The sequence below is a fragment of the Pomacea canaliculata genome, linkage group LG8 (genome assembly GCF_003073045.1).
Source record: "Pomacea canaliculata isolate SZHN2017 linkage group LG8, ASM307304v1, whole genome shotgun sequence".
Classification (NCBI taxonomy): Eukaryota; Metazoa; Mollusca; class Gastropoda; order Architaenioglossa; family Ampullariidae; genus Pomacea; species Pomacea canaliculata.
In genome coordinates, this window is record NC_037597.1 from 21,616,799 (window position 1) to 21,642,096 (window position 25,298).

Sequence of the window (25,298 nt, forward strand, 5' to 3'; positions counted from 1 at the left end):
GACATTGAATTTTGTCTTGTCCAGATTTCACTGTACCTGGGCGTCCCGAGCAGACGTGTCTACCTGACGTACTCAGTGTTCTCGTGTCTGCTATTTGCTATAAATAGCGCAAGCATTACACGGTGGAGATCGAACGCGGCATTTCAAATATTGCCCAGGCGGCCCAGCATGGCACCGGACTAATGTAAAGACCAGATTAGTGCTCTAAAGACATTATATCTGAGTTTGAATCGACAACATCGATTTCTAACAATACGTGGGCAGACTGGCTTCATGCCTCGCAAATTCAATCTTAAGGATGGGGGTTAGGGGAGGGGACGGAGAGAGAGATGGTGGCGTTATTGATTGTAGGAGGCAAACAAAGCATATAGTACCATTCAGACGTCACCAACACAAAGCTCCACCATTCCACGACAAGAACACGTGACAGGAAATGTAGTGACTTCCTTTACTTGCCTGGTTCGTCAGACAGGACTTTACAGGTAAATGGTGCGGCAGTCGTTACACACACAAAAAAATACGTCTGTGTCATGCATGAGTACATGTATACAGGCTCATATGATGATGTATTACCAGTTTGTACACATACCAACACATTTATACACAGACACAATCTCTCTCTCGCTTCTGCACGGACATAATGACTTAGCTGTTGCGATTGCAAGATCATACAGTCCTACATGAAATAAAAGATACAGAACAATGTAACGAAAGGCAGCATCTGCTAGACTTGTACAGCAAATATCAAATATTTAATAAACCATCGTGACCCACAATCGGACCCTGGTCACCAAGCGGTAATGGCACGTGGAACTACTACCCCCAGACGTAGACTTTGTGCAGTTTTTTAAAACTAATGCCGTGATTTCACTCGTGCCACAAGCGTGAAATGCAATGCCCGTCTGCCTCGTATGCAGCTGTCCCCACCCTGAGCTGCCCTGACCCTTGAGAGCACTATAATAGTCTGTCTGACCTTATCAGACAATCACTGTTGACACATTTGAAAACAAAACAAAAAAAAGAACAAATTTGACTTGATGGGGTCAGCAGTTCAACGTCCAATCAATCTACGTGGCGCTGGCCACAAATGGCGAAGCCGGGTGCGAAGATATCGATATGGTGTGACGCCAAGTCGTCTGTTTCGCCAGTTGAGTTGATGCCCTCACACCATACCCTTACCCCAAACCTAGTTCTACGCCATTGATTTTTTTTTTTCAAAAGCGCAGAAAGGTACTGCGCATGTTTCTTGACGTAACTTCCGTCTGGATTCAAAACTAGCCTTCACATTGGTTGAATGGGCACTCCGCTGCAGCCTCAGAAAGTCAAATTTGTGCCGAAGAGAAAAAACAAACAAACACACAAACCTTTAAATATAATGCATATAACATAACACAAACTGAATACATCAACTCTCTTGTAAAAATGTTTCAGAAAGTCTTCTACTCTCTATTAGCAGTGTTTAGGCATCATTGTTGTTACCATTTAAAACCATAAACCTGTCAAATGTCGTAGTTTTCTGCGAGAAATTGTGCGTATATAAGCAGCTGGCTGGAACAAAGACGTTAAGCACCTGTCAGTCAATTGATGGGAGCTGGCATGCAGTAGTTCTTTCAATCTAAGCACTCAAGACCTAAATGCTGTGTTTTCACCGGCAAAATATCGACGAATATTGAACCGAGTTAAGTGAAGTTTTTATAAAGCCATCGTGCATAAAATTTGCCAAACTAGGGTAAATGTTCCTTTGTCTAGCTCCAGTTGCTGGCACGGCATTAAACACAAACAAACAAACAAATCCTTTGTCTAGTTAAGAACAGTCTAAAGACCAAAAAAAAAAAATTGACAGCCTAACTTTGCAAACTGGTGATCTCATGAATATTGTTTCGTTCTCAACTTAGGGTGATTGACACAGAAGAATGCTGTATACTTATTTCAACATCATGTCCATCTTCTTAAGTCCTGTCCAGGTTCAGGAAGATCCAATTTACAGGTAAGTTGAAAGTACAGAAGTAATCTACGTGTTGTACAAATGTATGTACTAAGCATAAGAGGACACATGCTATCAATCAATTGCCTCAGCTATCACCTGTCGTATTCTAAACTTCACTGTTTAAAAAAAAATTTAAAAAAAAATGTTTTAGTGTGTGTGTTTGAAAACTTTAAGGATTGAGGTCACTTTACACCAGGTCATGACCATAGAGAGCACCGCGTACTTTTCTATTACTATATGGTAAAATGTTTGCGCTGTAGTGTGTTGGTAATATTTATTATCATCACCAGAAAACCGATTACAACTTGCTTATGTTTGCGTATCATCAAGTCTACTATGTACTAAAATACAGCAAAAGCGAAAAAAAATCAAACTATTTTTATCACAGCCCATTCACCAGAACAAAACAAAAACAAACCCCCAAAAACAAACTTAAAGACAAAATCTCGCAAAAAGCATCCTTCAGCCAGTTGGCCTAACTAAATGGTCAGGATATAACTTGCTGCTACCGAATCTTTGGTGTGACAGACTGAAAGCTCTGTATGTCAAACGGTGTATTCGTGACTATTTTTAACATTTAAAATTTTCGTTTTTTTCAACCACGTGCATAAGAGGTCTCTTCCATAGCGATATTGCTTAAAAGGCAAACTTCAACAACACTTGCAGTCAGCAAACACGGTGCTCGGCGCAGACGGCCTCGTTGCTAAGCAACGAGAGACCTCGTGATACTCGTGACAGAACAGAAAATTTAACCTTGAATGACTTCTTTTGCTGCTGCTGCTGCTTCGCAAGCAAAAACGAGAGCTTTGCCAGGCAGACTCCGTGTGTTCTGGGGGCAAACAATGCAAGACAGATGGTTGGCGTAGAAATATGTAGATCAATACAAGAGTTTGCTCGCTAGGGAATGTGGAAGTACGCCATGTAGAAGGTGGTGGTACAGAGAGACACCGATGTCACTCAGGGACTGTTTATGGTGCGTTCAGTCAGTACGGTGTGGGATGGTGCAATATCAATACTTATACCTTAACATTGGATATATGTTCGGAAATAGCTTGCTCCTGCTGTCATATAGTTTAACTTCAGTCCTCAGAATCCAATATGTACCTGTGTGTGTGTGTAAGGGTGAATGACTGAAAAAGACCAGAGTCAATAGGATGGGAGAAATTATAGACAAGATAATCTAACATTTGTAACGACTGGTTCGTAAAATTACATTGCTGACTAGGTTAAATCAGACATGGAAACAACACGCTAAAAAAAACTAAGGAAAACAAATGAGAAAGGTAAAGCAAGCCGAGGTTCACTCATAACCACTCCTTGACACGGGAAGAACTATGCTTTACACAAAAATATTTGAAAAACACACAAAACTCAACCCTGGTGTTCATCGCAACTTGTCTAACGTTGCAAGAGTTCTGTTTGCCCTATCGGAGGAGCATAACCGTGCACAGGTTGCTAGAAAAAGGGGGAATAACTTTATAGGCGGCATAAGCACAATAGGACTGCTGTCGGACAAGACCGATAACTACGTCAAGAGCACGGTCACCTCCCTTGTGTCTGACCTGGTGAACATGAAAGACTGGGCTGACCGCACGTGCACGCCCATGTGCAGCTTACAAAACTCTGGCAAAACTTTAGCATCCCTCCAGCCTCTCAGCCTCCCTCCTCCCGACGATCATTACAGGTCCGAGTGTTGGAACTGACGGGCTGAGGGCTGACATCAGCGATCGTCAGTTGACTTGCACACTTTTACCCAGGTGGCGTGAACACTGGAGTGCAGCACAAATAAAAGCTCATTAAGGACGAGCAGACGATTCCAAAAATCAGAGAGAAGTCTGGGAAGGTTTTTCCCTTTGTAAACGAGAAAGAAAGCTCAGTAAGAGAACACGTAATTTTTTTTTTTTTTGGTAGCAAAATATTCTTGTCTGGGATATTATTATTATTATTATTATTATTATTATTATTATCTCAAAGGGGGGGGGGATTGGTGTATATAGCCCTGTAAAAAAGGTGCCACGTGCAGAGAAAGAACGGTGTGGCCAAGACGAGATCTGAACCCAGGACAGCCAATCCTTTCTGAACAGATAACAGACGCTAACGGTTGCGCCACCGAACCGCCCCATCCCAAGGATCTCAGCGACCTAAAAGTAGAAAAACTAACATACAGCACTGGCTAGGAGATTATCTAGCTTTAGAAACCAGTAGTAAACGGAGGATATATTTTTTAGAAGACGAGGACGTGAAACCAAAACATCTTCTGATGCATTCCTTCCTACAACGTAACGTCTCTGATCCCCACCCCACCATGATTGCTGGCTGTAGAAATGCGTGGGTAGAAAAGCCAAGGTGAACGAAAATAAAAGGTGAAAACTTCAAAGTCGTTAAAATCCTTGTCTCACGTACGCAAGCACGCACACGCATGCACACAGAGGAATGAAGTTAGTACACTTGGAGAAGCTCAAAGTACTACTTAGCAAATTTTTAAGCAAATTATTAGAAATGCTAAAAGCTTTTGGTCGAGAAAGCCATTAATCATCCTTTCTCACAGCCCTGTCCCTCCGCGCGGTCTATGACCATTAGAGATCCTCCCACACACGCGCACTTTCGTGTATCATTAGATGCTGACGAACTGTTGTATACAGAAATCATTGTTCGGGAAGTCCTCAAAAGCAAGTCTCGCCACGTTTATACAAATAAACATTCATCAAAAGAAACATTTCTCCTAGTAAATCTGCCCTTTATAGCAAGAGGTAAATGATGTACAATGAAAGGCAGTAGTTATGAGGAAATATTCACAAAATCTACATGTAAACTCAAGCATATAGCTGCTCTCTTGACATTACATGTCTTCAATCTTCTCACTCACATCTCTCATACATCTCAAAACTAAGGCATATACTTTACGTGGGCACTTAAGAAAATTATGCATACTTCACGAATGTGACATGACACATAATACGCTCTGGGTCATTCCAAACCTTATTACAGTATTCATGCACGTATTCGTATGTATATATATATATCCTTCTCTCCAATGCAGCAATGACACATGAAGGCAATACAGCGGTCGGCTTGTTACCTGAACAGCAACATCGTAGTAACGAATTCTTTAATGCGATCACATCAGCCAGACTAAGAGCATGAAAACTGTTCTCTTAGCAAGATTCCAATGCATTAGCATGAATACTTTAAAACTGAAATGCGATTGTAAATGACAGCAAAAATGTTCTAAAAGAGTGAAAGTGAAGGAGATGGGGTACCTGCAGTCCAGCTGTCTAGAAACAACAGTTTCTTCTGACGTGCAGGTTGTGTATGTAAAGCTACTTGTCCACAAGTTCTTTAGTGGTTATGGTTACAAGAAAATTCCATTCACTGCTGGGCATAGTCTTCAAGGGTTACAATGCTCATTTTCCAGTCGTGGTTGATGAAAATATTTTGTTTACATCTAAGTAACAAATATACTTCGGACTTTTAGTGCTTCTTCTTCTGGTAGCCACATGATCTTAGTAACACATCTTTGTGATAATCCTGAATGTTAGTCTTAGATATAGTTACCACAATTACAAATGTAAAACGTTTCGTAAATGTTACTGCAGCATTTTTGGACACAACTACTGATTATAGAGAGTTCTTTAGGATCTCTGACACTTTGCTTCATGATCAGAAAATAAATGTTCAAGCCCTTGGTGTTTACCCTTGGTGTAAACATTGGTGTTTACATGAATGCTGTTTCAAAGTCCGCATCGCCCACAAATAGCATCCCTACAAAAGCATGGCTCCGTCTTCTTCATCCTCATTTAAATGACGATAGCAGCGACACCTCGCGCTCAACTAAAGGTGCACAGCGCCACTTTGTAAGGGGAAACTACTTGTCCACATTTACGGAGACTGTGCCGCCAGACAAGAAGTGTTAGCCTTAGTTCTCATCGTAGATAACATCAATGCCCTGTACACCAAGGTAGCAAAATTTATTACTAATTACTGAATCTTGCTATTAGAGGATAAGTGACAAGCGGTGAAGTCACAATTAATTAAAGCATAAATTCTATTCGTTTAAATAGCCTTATAAGAGCTGAACATGATATCACTAAATTATGACACAAGTTCAGTAAAAAAAACCAACTAAAGCTACATTATTACACTAGAAGGTAATGCAGAATTATTGCATCAGCTCAAGAAAAGTTTACTCTGAAATACTACCCAGGCTCAGCAGAACGAAGGAAGAAAACAGATGAAAATAACACTTTCACAGTGATAATTAATTCCAAGGTTGAGTGCGACTGGTTGTTTTTGAAGATAATTGAACGCGTTTGATTACGTTTGATCCAAATTACTGGATCGGTGTACTGCTTCAAAGGCAGAAGCAAAATTAAGATACTCTTGTCTTGTGGGTGAACTTGTCCTTTCACAATTACCGACCCTCGTGTATTTTCCTTTCAAAAAATGACAGTTCATAATGTTAATTAAAAGCATCAGCCACTACATCTATATGAAAAAAACCCTTGAATAACGTTGTTTAACGTACCTTCTACACTCTAAGATAAAATTGCCCGGAAGTAGCATTCACCTACACCCATGTGACCAGCCTCACGCGTTGCCCATTCCAGCTGGACAAGAGCAGATAATAATATCCACTTGCAATAGTCTCCCCTGTACTAGTCGCTCTCTGCCAGTTATTGCTTTCGTATGTACACGTCATCAGCGTGCACGGCAACAGCAGCGCCGAGGTCCCTCCTCACATAATCAGTCCGCTCTCGTCCATCTGTGTGTCAGCAGCAAGTAATAAGAACAGAGATGTGCGAGTAGCGGCCCCTGTGTTCCAAGATGGCGCCTCCATCACTGTGGCACGTGGTCTTGTAGCACAAAGATTATCTCCCCTTTGATCTCGTTGATTCATTAAACTTTCAAGTTCACTGTCTTACCCCGCTGGTTCGATTCTTGCATGGGACCGTAGATAGCAGCGTCATCGTGCGGTAGATTGTATTCAATACTTCATGAAGGGCGAAACCGTTAATGAAACCATTAATAAAACAGTGTCAATAACCTTCGCCTTGTACAACTCAAGTATGGTTACCTAGTCACAATGGAACAAGTGAACGAATTCTTTTCTTTCTCACCTTTAAGTAGTCTCTCTCTTGTGTGTGTGGAGAGAGAGAAATGGTGCACGAAATAAAATCGAGATAAAATTCTCATTGAGTATAAACAATCAGCTCTAATGAATTCGATGCCCGCAGCTGATTTACCTGCGTTCCATCTGCTCTGTTTGACAAAGTCGATTGTTATCTCTCTTTCTCTCTCTCCACACACACTTTTTTGGAGGTGGTGGGGGAAGAATTGGGTTTGCTACATATGGCGGTATTTCAATATTTTTTAAAAGCAACAGTTCCTTGTATGTCTGAAGCGGTTGCCAGCAAAGCTTCAGACAAGATGTACATACACTCCAGTGAGTGAGAATTCACACCACGATAGTTTAGAGCAACAGTCTAAGAAAAGAAAAAAATGGTGAAATTGTTTTCACATTTGACGCACTAACATTCTTTTTGCCCTTAAAGGCCTTGGTAAAAAGAGTTCTCGTTTGATGTACAATTCTCATCGATGTCTATATTCCGCGATGCTGTCGAACTGCATCCACCACTCCGATTCTCAAGAAGACACCGTGGGCGAAGAATGCCACGTCATCAAACTCGGCAGAAAAAAAGGGCAACAACTGTGGCCGACATCTACATGTTTGGGGTCGGTCTCTCTCTGTTGCTTGCTTTCTGCAGTGTAGAGCCTATTGGAAGAAAAACAAAGGTGGTTTGTTGACGCAAAGCAGACGTTTCTGTAGCGGCACAGGGAGTGTGCTAGTGTAATCAATGTATCCAAACCGCTTCGCTGTGTCAACATCGCTCTCCTTGCCTTTCACATTGATTCACTTCACCATGGAGCGATGGCAACACATCCCCGCTCCTTCGTGCTGTCAGCCCGCAGACGACCGTAGGAGGCCTTTTGCTGGACAGGAGGAGTAAAGTCTTGAAAGTTGGTCGTACCCTTGAACAGCCATCTGACGTTGAACTCCCAGAGTGGACCTTCACAAAGGTCAGCAGGGCACACGCGCACACACACACGCTAACGAACACAGTCGCAGTTTCTGTGTGTGTGCTAGACTTGGGTACCTAGCTTCAGGAGGTTAAGTTCGTCCTGTATGCCATCGCTCATGGTCTGCAAAATGAAGGTGATGGTTGTCCTGTAGATGGCCTCCATGTTATCCGTGTACCGGTCCCCAAGAGTGATTTTCACAGCCTCCAGGAATGGCTCCTTCATGTTCTGCAACACGAAAACATGGGAGCGGGGAGTTAACAGCAGAGAGCAGCCATGATATTTAAAAAGTTATCCAATGTGCCTGCAAACGAAGCTAAGATTTAATAAAAATTAACAGATTAAAGAATAGGTGCGAATTAAAAGATAGTATAGCGTATGTCGAAGATGTTTACATTCGTCAAAGTGTAAATAACTGAAAGTGTGGTATAAAGTAATCATCTGACATTATCATTGTAATAGTCATTTTAACCATCACACACTATTTCATAGTCATTATTAACTTTGTTAGTGCTTATTCCTTTTTTTTCTACAGTTGGTTTCAGGCCACACATCTATCTAGATTCTAGAAAGTAAGAGATGATTTGACTTGCGGGCGATAACCTGGCTAAACATGCCATGATAGGTTGCTTCCCTTTGCACATGCAGGCCCGTGTTCTACCCTCCGCGCGAACACCATGAACAAATACAGGTAAACTGTACTTGCACACACGCACACGCACACGCTCACATAAAGATATGCTTGTTTCTAAATGAAAATAAGCGTTTGCATGTAGACGAGTCAAATGAAGGAACAGAGATGGGGAGGGGAAGAACTTTTTATGTTGAATATTACAAAAACGCCGTCCTATCTAGGGCTATACAATAACAACAAAACTCCATGGTAAAAACAACTTTTTCTATACAGCCAACAGTGCCGGAATATTAATCTTTCATGGCGGTATATTGCATACTAAACACTGCTACTAATCGTGTGATAACAACCTTCTCCTTTTCCAAGAGTGAACTTAATGGTGATATAAAAAATGTCATTTAATTCTCTTGTAAATCCTGGTACACCAGTCAGCGGAGCAAGAAATATAACTCGTTTGGGCCAACCAGACAAGGTTTGGACAGAGTTTTGCCCCTTATTAACGCTTAAATTAAGACCAACACGGAGTTGGATGAAAGCATCTCTAAACTTTAACCAAACAATAAAAAAATCAGTTATCTCAAAACACGGTAATATTATATAACCATTTTTAACATGATTATGTTTTCATCATCCTGCTCGAGAATGCAGAGATGCAAGTGTTATAGCTTACTTGCTGTATCTTAAACCTCTCAATACACATCGAGTATCGTTCAGGGTAGTGTTTGAGGTCCTTGGTGAGACATGTAAAAACACGTTTACAAGCAAACTGATGAGCAGACTGCATAGTGCACCACGAAGTGAGGCCACAGACGATTGTATAACATCATTCATTAACCTGTGAATGAGTACATGTTAAGGAAAACATTGATATCAACCTCCGAAGCCTCACATTGGCCTTGTTATCTTTCCGCTTAGCCTCATCAGTGATTTCTGCCAGGGGCAATGTCAGGAAATAGCTGAGATATAAGGTTAAATGAGAGAGAAGAGAGAAGAGAGAGAGACACACAGAGAGAGAGAGACGGTTTTGATCTTTGACTTTACCATTGATTCACAATCGAGGTTTCACAAATCATCTCCCATTATCCACAGTCTCGCCTCCATTTCTTTCGATAATTGAAGTTAAGGTCCTTGCTATCAACTGACACAAAGACAGCCCACTTCCTCTACAGATTGTTGAAGATGATCTATTCTGAAATTTTCATTTACAGGGCGTCCTCGCGCTCGAGAGACAGGCGCTCATGTCAACCAGGATACAAATATTTAAAATTTAATATTAGTTTGATTGTGTCAGTCCGTGGACGTTAATGTAAAGCTAATTAAATTAAATAAATACAAATGAAGAGCTTGTAACAGATTTTTAGAGTGCATTCATATCAACATCGTGCAAATAAAATGTCAGGCAGTTTAGACAGAAATGATACTTTTTTCTCGTTTAAATCGTAGTTTATTAAGTTAATTTTCCAGAAAGTTTGGGTGGTTTTTTTTTAAATCTGGCCATACCTGTTAGAAATTCATGTAAAGCAGGCAAGCTGTTAGAAATGGTGGATGGAGTTAGGCATTCTTTCTTCTATGAGAAAGTCAAATTTGATTTTCCATTTCTTTATGCTTTTTGGGAACTAGTTAAAACACTTATATTTCGATAGTTTGACATTTGACAATTATTTATTGCTGAGACTAGAGCCACCAAGTCATCTGTTGCAAAGGTTTACATCCCACTAGTCACAAACATTCGAGGTTTAGACGCTGAAACATAACGATGAACAGATATCAAAACCGGAAGAGGAGGTGAAACCGAATTTTACGAGAAGACCACGTCCATAACCTTCCTGTAAGTTAGAAATTACTTGGAACAGGAATTTAATGACAATCCAGGGCAGACGTTAACAACGGAAGAAAAAGTCCAGATCAGTTTGAGACACCGAAAGTTGACGGATATATAGTGACAGGAATTCCCTAAAGCTTGCTTGAGCGTATTTCCTCTCGCAAATAGAAAAAAGAAAGAACAAAAAATTAATTTTGCGTGATCACGACCTCACGAAAAGCTGAAGCTATCTACACGGAGACAAGTCCCGCAACCTGGTCTTCTTTCAAGCTGTCAATGCTTTAGAATTGTGTTCCCTCTTTCTTTCCTTCCTCCCATCTGTTAGTCGTGTAGCCCCGGCGTGCTGAGTGTCCCTCACGGCAAGTGGCGGTCAGCACCGACCCATCCATCTCCGTCCGCGGGAGGAAAATAGAGATCGTCTTTCTCGCAAAAGGGTCGGGGAGGACGACGCAGACGTTAAGAACACGAAGGAACAGGCGCACATCGATCGTTTGTTTAATGGATGAGCCCGGCAAAACGGAACGTTGTCACGATCGGCGGAAGTGACGTCATGATGGCCGTTGAGGAGGTTCATTTTAGCTGATATAAAGGTAGGGTTGGCAGTCAGTCTCGCATGGGTCTTAACCTTGCGAACCTGAAATTCTTCCGCAACAAGAGTTACAGGTTTTCCATCATGAAGCTTGTCCTCAATAATCTGTGTTGAGCTGGAGTTGTAAAGATTATAGTCGGCTGCAAATTATGGGACGAAGCTCAGTGTAAGAGAATATTTACCCAGAAACGAGAAATAGACAAATCTTTATTTAAGAGAAATAAGTGAACTTGTCCTTTGTATGGATACTCGCAGACAAACATGCACATAAAGAGGTCAAAATCGCGGTTATTTTTGCAACAAGTACTCTTGTTTTTACATGTGGTCCCAGCTCTCCCACTGACAACATAAATGTAATCATGTACAATCGTGACATCCGTGTTGCCAGTCCTTTTAAGCAGACGACATTCGTGATTCCCTGGCGTCAATGATTGTTAAAATTCCATCGATTCTTCTGGTTCGCCATTATCTGAAAAAAGCGAGAGCATGGCAACAAGCAAGCGTGAGCACTTTCGAGAGTCTGACACGTTGGAATCAACTGGTTTTTGTTTTTTATTAGAACAAAAATGTAGTTCCATTGTCTTGCAAATAGGCTCAAAACGATTTTTGGAGTTTCTAAAAATGACTTGGTGGTGGAAACAGCGCAGAGAAACGCGATATTTCCGCTAACGGTTTAAAGTTCATGAAGCTAGGTCAAAATCAGGCCAAAGGTCAAGTCGGGTCTACTGTAGCCAGTTTCATTTGTGTGCAAATAGTTCTGTCTCGCGTGTCCATTAAGCTTCCTGAAGTGGAAAGGAACACAGGGCCTAGTGACAATTTGTTAGTCTCAGAATGAGACTGTCACTCCTTTCTTTTCAGATACGACCTGGGCATCTCAAGCTACTTTTCTGCGCTCGATGGCAAAAAAAAGAGAGAGATGGGATGAGGAGGCAAAACACGATTATCTGAGAGTTACGTTGGCCGGTACGTAGAAACTGGTGCAGCTACAGGAAGACATCAATATCTTGTTTTACAAGTAAATAAATATCGACTTGAACAAAGTTGAAAAGGGCAGAAAGAATTTTTAGGTTAATCGGACACAATGACTATCATAACAAAATCAAGGGCGATGAACAGCAAAAATGCTGGAGTGTGAACAAAGACCCGCCGTGAAAGGCTCTGTTCTCTGTGTGTGTGACAGGAATCAACAGGATCGCTCCATCAAGCCAGTGAAGAGGTGCGGCAACAGATCGCTCCTTCAACGCAGGAAAGAGAGCAACGCTCGAAAATTTTCAACTTTCCAAACTTGATTAATATTTCTTTCATTCTGCCAAGCCTGCAGAGGCTGCAGTCATAGGGTGTAATCGCATCCCAATCTCAGGTACCCGACTCGCCAATCAAATTCACGAGAATTGTTTCCCCTGTGCCTCAGTCCAGCTGTATCGATCTCGGAAACAAAGAGAACGAAGAATTATTGCAGAGACATATGATTCACTTCACAGCATTATGACAGCGTAAAATTACAGAAGAGAATTATATACACTTACGGCACAAAACATATCACTTCGAAATCTTTTCCCTTTCTAAAATGAAAATTTATACGTCTGGGAAACCGCTTGCCATGACCCACAAATAATTGCCTTGTGTTAGTTTTATGGAAGCTTTATTGTGTTGAGGAATTCACTCAAAGGCCACAGTATTTTATAGCCTCGATGGACCAAGAAGCCTGCTTCCTTCAAGATGTGGAAGAAGTCATCGATCCCCTCAATGGGAACTGCGTTTGCACCGTTACTCCTCCGGGACTGAGCAAGGAGACAGCAAGTCGACAGCTGACGGAGGCAACATCAGGTCAAGCAAGAGCAACACGTCTTCTATGACAGGTCCTTCTGGCTGAAGACATGCACAGCCTTCGTGTGGTCTTATTCACTGAATTAAATAAATTAGATATTTAACCCAAATAAAAGTTTTCAAAAAGTATTTTAATTATATGGTGTTAAGGTCATGCTATTTTTAAATCAAAGTTATTAATTTTGCAGGAAGTTAGTGTTGCTTGCGAAGTACTTTTGCGGCTTCTGATAACGGGAAGGATGGTAGATAACAACCGCAGATAAAACACACTGGCAATACTCAAGAGATTTACTTCATAGAAATCATTTGCAAGCCAAGATACAAACATCTTTATCTTTATTCCACACTAAGATGTCTTAAACTTATTTCATAAGCATTTTCAAGCTCTATCATAAGCTCAAAGTGAAGGTAAACATGTCACGGAAGTACCTTGGCGTGTCAGAGCTTTGAGATTACATTATATCACTAAAGTTGTACCACCGCTGATGCTGAAATATTGTCGTTTGTAGCGTTTTATCAAGTCACTACTTGACTATCATGGTCTGGAGAAAAGCTCCGAGCTAGAATTCGTATTTGGACCTACACAAATATATATATAGGGACCTTGACTTCCAGTAACAGTACATTTCAAAGAATATAAAGTGTGATTTTTTTGTTAATCTGAAATAATATTGTGCCCATGTTTTGGTGTGTGTCAGGGGATGACGTTCATAAATTTGGCATTATCAACCTGCTCCTCCAGACTACACTTAAAGAGACAAACACAGCGCTGTTGTTCACCATGTCCCAGAATAGAAAGCCGACGCCATTGTCAACCTGCAAATGAGGTTTAGAAGGCAAATGCAGCGCTGACATGTTCTACAGACCTTTCCGCTTCTCTCCAGTAAAAAGGCGCTACAGGGCCATTAAGGACTGGATTCTATGGTTTCGGACGAGGGCTGGAAAAGAGATCATTTGTGTCCCATGCAGGGTCCATTTTATGACTGGCCAATGAAAAGATAATCACCTCTTCTGTGACGCCAATGCAGGCTGTGTGTAGGCAGAGATAATAACGTGGCTCCAACAGGCTCCGAGACAGGAGGACTGTCTGGAATTACAAAATGACCTCATCCTTTCCTCCACAGCTGTGCCGTTACACGAGGGACGGTTTGAAAATGCCAGAAGTTATAATAATAATAAAGCAAAACTAATTTAAAGGCGAAAGCTTTTGAAGGTGGAAGTTAGAAGCTCAGTACAATAACAAAGAACAACAAGAAATATCAGAAGAAGAAACAGAAATAAAAAAAGAACGCAAGAGGACAAAGCCCACCAGAAAAACGCGAAGAAATAGGTTGTTATGAAAAGACAGCGCGAGTGGCATCTGTAAAAGGAAATTATTCTCTTAGTCGTAAAGTCGAACACAATTCAACTGATTTTGTAAAGCAAATGAGAAGCAATTTTATGGGTTGGGGGTGTAGAAGTGAATGCATAAACGTTTATTTACACTTACCTCGCCCTACTAGGTCTTTAAGGCTTTCAGCAAGATAAGACAAAACTATTTTGCGGATACACAAAATGCATCAACGAATTCTAGACGATCGACGCGTAAATATTTCATTAGAGGCATAACTTCGATCCTAAGACAAGAGCATTCTAGAAGGAATTGATTAAACCGGAAGAAAACATTTTGAAAACACATAACGATGCTAACTGTAAGCGCATGCTCCCAACTGCTAACTACAACATCGAAAATACCATCTTTATGTTTAATTTAAGGATCTGAGAATAATCACTGTCATCAGAGGATTACAACTGCGAGGCTGACATGTAGGGGAGGGGGAGACAGTACGATGTCAGCAGAAAAACAACAAAAGTAAAGGAGATTTCTCTACCCGACATGCTATCAGGCTCTGAGAGAGTGAGTGATTGCGGTGCTTGCAAACATCGTAGAAAGACAAATTGATTACAGGTTCATCTCTGACGATGTTTCTCTCTCTCTCTTTCTTGGGGGGGTGGGTTCTGTCTACAGACGAGGACGGACGTCTGTGTGCGTTCTGTTGGTTGTGGGATAATTACGACAGATATACAGCAACTTTCTAAATCAACTTTATGCTAAACAAGCAGAAAATTTAGGTGTTAATTTGTGGCCGTTTTTTTTTTCTTTTTTTTTTTTTGTGGAGTTTTATTTTGGGGTAGAGCCATGGCGGTCGCGGCCTTGCAGGGCAAAGTCTGAAGTGGATGAGCGAGATGTCTTCTACTGTCTGTCATCGACCAACCTTCTAATATGCTCTGGAGATATGGAATGAAACCCTGGTCCAGTCGACACGACTTATAGGATCAAAAAAGCAAACAACGAGAAGGCAAACTTAGTTTGTGTAGACAGTCTCGGCTAAACCTACAGAGGAAGTGGGTTTCGGTTTTACATCGAATAACTAGGTGCAGGTGCAGGTGCAACATCGAGATATGAACCCTAGAAATCCGTTCCTTACTGAGTTGGCGACCGATACTTTCTAAACCACTGCCCCAGCGACCCAAGCGGGCTACGAACGAGCTTCATTGTAAACAATCTACACATTGTATTCATCAACCGTAAAACTCAAACAGTTCAGTTTTTATAATAGTTATGATTTCAGATGTCACAGTGACTCATACGTTTGGCCGCTGATGGGGCAGTTGGTATTTTACGCCGAGCCAGCAACTGACTATATCACAGCAGCCAGCCTGTAAACAAATCCCACATTCAGGGAAAGAATGGCGTGCCCGAGACGAGAACTGAACCCAGGACACCCTTCCCTGTGTTGGTGACAGGCGCTAACCGTTGCATCACCGACCCCCCCCCCACATACGTTTGGCCAAATAATTATTAACCAGCAGTAGACAGGGTATAGATTTATTTTCTGTTGCGATGTATTAATATAGATATGTTAATTTGTGATGGATTTTTTTCAAACTTAATTTTCTGGCAGTCAAGAGTAGACGACTGAAGTGAGAATGCTGACCCTACTTTCATTTTTCTTTTATAAAAGAATTGGTTTTTCGTTAACTACTTGATGTTAATTTCTTTCTTTTAAAAATAGCAAGAATATCTTTATTCAGCACGTCTTGTAAACCTTTACTAACGAAGTTTGCTTGTCTGTTCGTAAAGCATTTTTTTTTTTTTGAAAACTCCCAAGCCGTTCAACAGAACTTTGTTTATCCATCCAGACCAGTTACGATTCGTTGTTCTTCTTTGTTGTAAAAACTGTCTTTGTATCAACGGGGCAAATATCAATGTGGCAATTTGAGACCCCCAGCAGTCCCGGGAGATCAATGTAATATCTTTCTTAAGTATACAAATGTGATGTTCAGAAGGATAATCTGTGATGACCTTCAGCAACACGCGGGTCCTCCTGGCCTACGACACGTGACCTATGACGTCAGATCCAGGTTGTTTATCTCCAGACCGTAAAGGACGAAAATAAATCAATAAAATAATCAGGAAAACAAAAGAGGTAAAAAATTTCAGTGTAACGAGCGCAGGAAATGAGGAGAAAGATGCCCTTCGTGTCCGTGGATGGCGGAAGCACATAAAACTCGTTCATGATACATTGGTGAGCAACATAATCCTTCTCTCACGGTGCTGTGAACTATGAACAGCCTTTATTACTGGACAGACGATGAGTTTTATTGGAGTGGTGAAAAGTACACGATTTCCTCATATTACTGGAAACGACAAGTGATTTTTTTTTTTTTTGGTTTGGTTTTTTTTGTTTTTATGGGTTTGTTTGTTTGTTTTGTTTTGTTTTGTTTTGTTTTGTTTTGTTTTGTTTTTGTTTGGTTTTTTTGTGTTTTTTTGTTCTTTTGTTTTTTTCTTTGATTGTTTGTTTTGTCTTGTTTTTGTTTTTTTTTGTTGTTTTTTTGTTCTTTTGTTTTTTCTTTGATTGTTTGTTTTGTCTTGTTTTTTGTTTTGTTTTTAATCATTCATTTAAAGTACACACATTTAATCATACAAACATGTTTGGGGAACTGCTCTTGACTAAGAAGATTAAGCTTTTTGTGGAGTCCAGTTTCTCGGTAAGAATTCATATGGAGGCCTCTTAAGACTACAGCACTTTAAACGCCTCAGCCTTAATGATACTTTCATGTTCATTCATATCTATCCTCCAACCCCCAAGGCTCGCCCACAGTTTCAGGGTCAAAGAGAAAGAGAAAGTCACGGTGACACCTGGCTGAATAACCAAGAACCACACAGCCTGCCCAGATACTGACCTCCGTCTTTCACTCTGGACCTATTCTGAGCAACAGATCGACCAATTATTCACTTTGGGACGTCACCTCCAATCGTTCATCATCTGGACGATGATACCCGCTGTCGCATCCACATCCCTGACGCGGAAAGGGTAGAGACGAACCTCGGGCACGTGCATCCGCATGGTGAGGGTGGAGAGCAGCTCGTGCACCATGCATTAAGGCTCAAGACAATCTTTCTCCTGGGACCATCCAGCGTGTCCTGCTCCTTCTCACGTGAACGCATTTCCCGCGCAAATATGTCAAGAGGGATCAAGCTTCCAGCCGCCCTAATGGCTTCTGTCGCTATGTTCCCCTAGAGGCAGATCGTTTTACTGCTTTTCATTCTACTGTAGCCCAGTCATCACCGCAATAAATAAGCATCTTGACTTGCATGCTCACTTTTATGTGATCATACACTCTTAAAGGGAATAGCAAGTGAAACATGCTGGGCTTAAAGGGCAGATAATGATCTTGTGAATCGTATTTTACAATCCCCTGTACAACACTAGGGGATACAAGGCCACCCTCCAAGGTGCTTTGAACGGTAATCTTCGACAAGGTGTCGTACCGACTCATACGGCCAAACCACACCAGGTTAAGTCCCTTGGCTGTCGAGAGTAGAGGTTCCTAGTGCCCTAAGTTGTCGCAATCTTGTTTCGTACAAAGTCGTTGGTTCTATGTTCGCTGTATGAGGTCCGGAGCAGCTTCTTCAGGCACTTGCTCTCGAATGCTGGATTCTTCTTTCCGTGTGGACGAGAAGAGTCCACGTGTCACATACCTAAAGCAGGATTTCTACAGATTGTATACAAGAGATTTTTATAGATTGTACTTTGCAGTAAGCCTGATGTTATGACCATGCCAGATCCTTAGCTTTAGCTGAACCTTAGCAATGTTTTAAACACAATCGTAAGCAACTGGTTTGTTTAACACCAAGCATTTTCGGCAAAGACTAATTAAAATGTTGGTTCTATCTTTTAAGCCCAATTTATTTAACTTTCCTTTTTCTTTAATTAACCTTAGATTCTCTAGAGAGTTTTCCGCGTCTTTAAATGAAGTCCTCGCTCATAGGAATCTGAGCTCTGTTTGGACAATAGCTACGTCGATGTTCAAAAGATAAATATTTTGCATCGGACGAATTATTTCTCCGACAAATATACCCCAAAAAATTCGTAAAGAACGAAACAAAAAAAAAAAAAGCAGAAGAAAGGAAACCAAAGGCAGTAAATAAATGAATAAACGTCAAAATGCGTTCAAACAGACGAGAGGAAATTATAAACAATATTCTAAAAAAGAAAACTCGTGAAACACAATATCAACAAAAATTCCCTGGCATGTTGTGTCTGACTGACCCAGAAATTCTCCGGCGTGAACCCTGCGAACCGCACGTGCGATGCTCCCGTTTTCCGCAGCACCTCCGACACGTAGTCGAAGTTGTCGATGTGCGTGATGGCGTCGTCCAGCGTCGTCATGACCAGCGTGGCATGGTGCTCCAGCGCCTCGTTGGACCTCAGCTCGTCGTCGCTGTGCAGGTGTTTGAAGCCGTGGAACATCGTCTGCAGGCTGGCGTTGGACTTGAAGAGTCTGCAAACAAGACCAACGGCCATCTTGAAAGCTATCAGCGACGACAACGGACATTGTGTAAGACACAGACAGCAGACTGATGATGTCATTTTATAAACAAAAACAATGACATGTCACCATGCTGGTCTCTCTCTCTCTCCCTCTCTCCCTCCCTCCCTCTCTCTCTCCCTCTCTCTCTCTCTCATGCTTTCTTTTGTGTGTGTGTGTGTGAAGGATGCAAACAGGAAGATGAATAGATCTATGGATGAACATATTCTTATATTTCCTTTCTCTATTATCTATCTGTAAAATAAAATAAAAAATCTCATTAACTTCAAACCTCTTCTGTCTCGTGTTTCTTAAGCACAAAAGTTTCGACACAAATAATCCGGAATTCTATTAGACAAAGGTGAATGGGTGGCAATGCAATTCAACAGGATTTTAGAAAAAAAAACCAACTGAATAAGCTTTCATCTTCAGCTGGCATTCAAATCCTTCAGAGCGCTCATGTATTGCCTTCAAGGAATATTTTTGTGCTGTGATTGCCATCGATGACCAGGAACTCACGATGAGCTTCTTTCCTTATTTTTGCTTTTGAAAACAGGACATGGTGGCGAATGGCAACGAGCAGCATTGTCTCATTATTGGGGTGGCCAAAGTGTCAAACCTCATAATTGTGTGATTACATAATACAAATAATAGCAAGCACCCAAAGGATTTTTCGCATATATTTAAAGATATCTATATCTTCCTTTTCATCATTCCCTCCTACATTCACTCACATGCACTATACATTTTCTTCTTTCTCTCTCTCACTTTGCGTGCATACTCACCCACGAACTATCTATCTATCTATTCCTCTTCGTGCATCAGGTTGCACATAAGGCCTCAACCAGAGTCCGCCACCGATGTCGATCGGCTGAAACCCGCTCTAGGTGACCCCATGTCCAGCCCTTTCCTTTCGTCTCCCTTTCCACTGTTCTTCTCCAAGTTTCCTTTGGGCGGCCTCGTTTTCTTCGGCCGTCTGGAGTCCATCGTAGGGCGACTCTGGAAAGGTCTGCTGTCTGCTGGCGGAGCACATGTCCAATCCATCGCCAACGCTTTTGTTGAACCTGCGTGGTGATGGACTCGGTTTCAGTTCTTCGGTGGAGTTCTTCGTTGGTGATGGTGTTTGGCCAAAAGATGTTAAGTATGCGCCTGAGGCATCTGTTTTGGAAGACGTCAAGCTTGTTACTGATGGTTTTGGTCATCTTCCAAGATTCTGATCCGTAAAGGAGGGTGCTGATCACATTTGACTTGAAGATTCTCAGCTTGATCTTCTGGCTGATGTTTTTTGCCTTCCATGTGCTCCTGAGTGAGGCAAAGGCCTGGCTGGCTTTCGCCAGTCGGGCTCGAATCTCTACCTCCGCATCCCCAGTGTTTGACATTTTGGACCCAAGATAGGTGAAACTGTCAACTTCCTCAATCTCTTCTCCATTTAGTTTGATGCTGTCTTGGACTCTGGCGTTCACTCTCATACTGTTAGTCTTTTTTGTGCTGACCTTCAAGCCAAGGTTTCCAGCTGTTTCTGAGAAGGCATTTGTTTTTTCCTGCATGTCTTGGTGGCAGTGTGACAACAGGGCAATGTCATCAGCAAAGTCTAAGTCTTCCAGTGCTGTTGTTGCTGTCATAGTCATGGTCCATCTGAGCCCTCTCCTCTCGCTGTCGGTGGAAGTCTTCATGATCCAGTCCATGGCCAGGATGAAGAGGAACGGCGACAGAATGCAGCCCTGCTTCACCCCGGTACTGACGTTGAAGGGGTCTGTGAGCTCCGTGTCACAGACAACCTGGGATTTGAAGTCGCTGTACAGCATTGCAATGACCTGAACAAGTTTTGCAGGGACTCCGTAATGCCTCAGGATCTTCCATAAGGACTCGCGGTGGATGCTGTCAAAAGCCTTCTCCAGGTCGATGAAATTGATGTACAGCGGTGTGTTCCACTCGTTGCACTGCTCCAGAATCTGTCGCAGAATGAAGATGTGTTCGGAGCAGGATCGCCCAGGGCGAAATCCTGCTTGCTGTGGTCGGAGGTCTTTTTCAAGAGTTGCCGTCAGTCTTGACAAAACAATCTTGCTGAAGACCTTGCTGGTGAGGGAAAGAAGTGTTATGCCCCTCCAATTATTGCAGTCTCCAAGATCTCCTTTCTTGGGTAACTTGAAGATGAGCCCTGTCTTCCACGCAACAGGGACCTGCCCTGATTCCCAAATTTGCCTGAAGATTTCAGTCAGCTTGGGAGCTGTCACATTCACGTCTGCTTTCAACATCTCTGCTGTTATTCCATCTGCCCCTGGTGCTTTGCCACTCTTCATTGTCTTGACTGCTGCTGTCACTTCTTCCAGGCTTGGTGGGTCTGTGCAGATGTCAAGGTCTATAGCTGCTGGCTGGATGTCTGCAAGCTGAGGGGGATCTGGTCTGTTCAGAACCGACTCAAAATGCTCCCTCCAGCGCTGTAGTTTTCCTGCCTCTCCCTCGACGACATTACCGTTCACGTCTTTCACTGGCACATCACTGTTCTTAAACCCGTTGTTTAGCTGTTTGTTTATCTTGTACAGTGTCTTCAGGTCATTTTTACTTGCTGCATTTTCTGCTTCATCTGCCAGTTTCTCTATGTGGTATCTTTTGTCGGTTCTTCACCCACGAACTCAAGTATACTTATTCATGTGGCCTAACTAGTTGCACATCACGTGATTTTCTATTCCTTAATTTATTTTAGTTTAGTCAGTTTTTTCTAAAATTGTGCACAAAAGATATCACCGCTTGCATGACAGTGTCTTTTCAACGTTCCTTCCTGTTTGTCTTTCAAGATAAAAAAATAATTGCAGTTTCTTTATCTCCTGATAGGGTTTATATACTTGCGTGTGTGTGCTGGTGGGTGAGTGAGTGAGTGAGTGAGTGAGTGGGTGTGTGTTGGAAGGGGGTAGCAAAGATAGGAGAACTAAGACCGATAGAGCTAAAAACTTTCTATGTAAGGAAAGCTAAGCCGGGTGTGGGCGATGTAATGCTATTTACCCAAATAAATAAATGCAAAATGTCACTGTAATATGCTATGGGGGGAACTGTATCGATTGTGTAAAAATCATAATGCATCGGTGATCAAAGCTGTATTATCTCGTCACCACGTTTACTGTTGTGGACACAGTAGCGACTGGCTGTAACTATTTAACGCTTGACTGAGTTCTGACTGTCACCGGCTACCATAGTTTCGCCCTAACTCTTGACTACAGAGGACACTGCAGGACCGCAGTTCTTTCTCGTTAACAACGATCAAAAGATGCAAGCTCCTGAGTATTTGTAAGGGAATCAACTCGAGGTGGCTAGTCGGATGCAACTTTTTTTTTTCTATGCGAGTCATCCTTTTATAGACGAAGTCCATTAGCGTGATGAAAAGAAACGATGGAGCGCAGTGCATCTCGGGACACGTCTGATGTCTTGCAGGTAATGAATGACTAGTACCTTGTACAGTAGCCAGAAGTAGTCAGCGTTGTGTAAGACCATCACTACTAGTGGACCTGTACACATTCCCACACACACTGTCAGAATACCATTCCTTACGTGCAGACTTCATTGTCTCCGGTGACATACCCAGGCCAGGATAGCGAGAGTCGGAATAGATTACCTCCTGGACTTTTAACCCCTACACCTTTTGTCTCCGACCATCAAGAGAGGGGGGATATTGTTTACTTTGTTGGAGCATGTTGCAGGGAGGGGGGTGCTGCGGTTGGGAGGATGCCCCTTGTTGTTTATTCAGCAGCAAATGCCCTGCCGGGAGCGCGCGTTGATTTACATTGAACATTAGGGTCTCTGGGCAGATTTCTCCCTCAGTCATAAAATAAATATCCCACCCTTCGTGCTAAGGCCTTCGCACCAGTCAAAGCAGCTCTTAAAAGAGGAAAGAAGGAGGAGCTTTGTTCTGAGCGCGAATATTTCTGTCCAAGCCAGAGCACAACCTATTGCCATGCAGTTGCCGTCAGTGACAGGAACTCACGCCAACCTCATACCTTGCATGTAAACATTCACAGTCGACTTGAAACAAAGCTAACACATCACCCACATCAACAACCACCTACCACCATCCCAGCCAACATCCGCAGTAAATGAGTCTGTATGCCACGGACATTGTCGGTGCCACGATACCATTTGACTGTTAAACAATAGTGAAAGCAGTGCGTGTGTGCGTGGATAGACATGACAGAGAAAAGGGTTTCAGAATGTGTGTTTGTAGTTGTTGAACGTGAAGGAAAGGATCCTATTAAACATAGTGCAGTATAAGTTTCCCCAATCTTCTATTTTCCAGAGACACACTTTCGTCCTGGATTATTTACCAGAAAGATGATCATCAGATAATCTCGGTCAAGGCTACAACTTCTGTCTGCCATCGTTCTTTGACACCTGTGGCACCTGTGCATGCAGACCGACAGGTAAGACGCCGGTTATGAACCTACCCCCAAGTCATCAATACACCGGTGATGTCACTGCCTCTCGTACCAGGTCAAGTGATAAGATTAAAAAAAACCATACAGACAGACGTACAGATAGACAAAAAAAATCAAGACAACCAAAGCTGATCACTTCAAACTTACTGATGTCGGATATAATTGTCATCACTGAGACTCTCACAGCTCTGTCTCAGACAGTTAGACAGGTATTACTGTTGTCGTCTGTTCTACCCCGCAGCTCTATTTGCTGCTAATTGTACCCGGTACAAGCCCGGCAGTCTGCTGCTGTGTTGATTATGTATCGATCATGACCCCCCCTCTCCTCCAGGGAATATTATTTCCGCAGAAACCAAGATAACAGACTTGAGGGGATTCCGCCCTGTAGGTCAATTAACTAAGATTGAAAACAAGTTGTGTTGATTGTGTTGTGGGGGATCAGAAGGTAAGTTCTAAGGAGGAGAAGGGGGAGATGAAAGATGTTAGATGAGCGTATCGGTGGCTGGGGGAGTAAGTCTTTGATGTCCACGCACAAAGGAGGTTCTGACAAATCTACTTCCCCTCAGTCTCTTTCCATCTCTCCCGCTCTCATCCATCTATCCTCTCTTATCTGCCTGAGTGGTTTGCCTGTTCTAAGGCCGTCTGCTGATCAAACAGACAATAATTTTATTTACAGTCACTAAAATACTATTATTCTGAGTTAGACGCAATCAACTCCAAAGTGATCAACGATAATGTTTACTCCAACTTCATCAGCGTCGCTCTTTCGTGTCCTGAATTGTTGTTTTTTTACCTCCTTATCGTTTACCGCATCTCGATGACGTCTTTCCGGTTCTCGCCTGTCACCAAGCCAGATTTTCAGTGCATTACGTTTTTTGAAAGAGAAAAGCGTGAAAAAATAAAAGTTTCCAGAACCGAAACTAAACAAAGATCCATCGATTGCCGCGTTGCCTTGAGAAGGAAAAACGATCTTCTTGAAATATTAAATGGCGATGCATAACATCGACAGCAGGCACAAATGTTAATTAAAGGTGTCATCGTGGTACTGCAGAAACCAGATCTTGAGTGACAAAACCTGGGAAATGGGACTGGGAGTCTGGTAACATGTCAAACATCCTCAGTGTTACTCCTACTTCTAAAGGTCAGATGAACAAGAAGAGACTACAGACATAAAGTTACTGAGGCTCAATCTGTAGGTAATGGGGACAGAACTACGGGAGAATATCCCCTTGGTGATTGACAAATCCAATTTGTAGGTGTTAATCTTTTACGTAAATGAAATGTTTAATCGGATTTCATCCTTGCCTCAGATCAGAAAGGTCACTTCATTCTTCGCAGAGAACTCAGAAGAAATCAATTCACGGTATCTTAGAAGAAAATAATCTTTTAAATAGAAAAATAACAAAAAGTATGTAAATCGTCTAATTTATTATACATCTGTAAATGCTAATCGTATTTATTCGGAATTCATGTTTATTTTCGTTTAACATCACTCACCAGATGTATTTTCATTTGATGTTGCGATAGTTTCGATTTAATTCTTGAATATTCGTAGGCAAACAATGTCAGCTCCATCACGAGAGCTAAGCTCCATTGTCTTATATACCCACACCGCCAAAAAAACAGCAGCACCACCACCACCACCACCACCACCACCACCACCACCACCACCAACAACAACAACACCAACACAACCACCACCCCCACCATCACCACCACCAACACCTCCATCTCTACCTGTTTCATCGTTACGACTACACGTCCCAATTTTCAGAAACTAATTGGAAATAATAAAAAATAGGAAACGTTTAGATAACAATAAACCCTCACATGACAATAATCCCCCAAGTCATCGGATGAGCACGAAAGAAGTGAGCTGTGACAGCACACAGAAAAACGAAAATATCACACAGCCGCAAAAAATGGAGGCAAAACCAAAGGAGAGAGAAAGAGATAAGCTGCGCTGTCTTGTATGCCAAACCTCATTTCCATTTTATCATTAGCTGCAAATCATCCTGAACTCGACAGAGATTTCTCTCGTCCTTCTTGAAAGGACAAAGTGGCAATAACACAGTAATGCA

The 25,298-nt window shown here is 42.1% G+C and overlaps 1 protein-coding gene across 4 annotated transcripts in view; it reads right to left on the reverse strand.

The window, feature by feature from the left end:
• Window positions 1–431: 431 nt before the first annotated feature.
• Window positions 432–25,298, reverse strand: part of LOC112569971 (neuroglobin-like) — an 87,656-nt gene continuing 62,789 nt past the window's right edge. For 3 of the 4 annotated variants that reach the window (XM_025248101.1, XM_025248099.1, XM_025248100.1), the window contains 2 exons: window positions 18,535–18,766; window positions 432–8,293 (listed from right to left, as the gene is read on the reverse strand). In XM_025248101.1, coding sequence (XP_025103886.1) covers window positions 8,129–8,293; window positions 18,535–18,766 — 397 coding nt within the window. In that variant the 3' untranslated portion in view covers window positions 432–8,128. The remainder of the gene's footprint in view (window positions 8,294–18,534; window positions 18,767–25,298) is intronic. The other variant, XR_003100559.1, reaches the window with a different exon arrangement.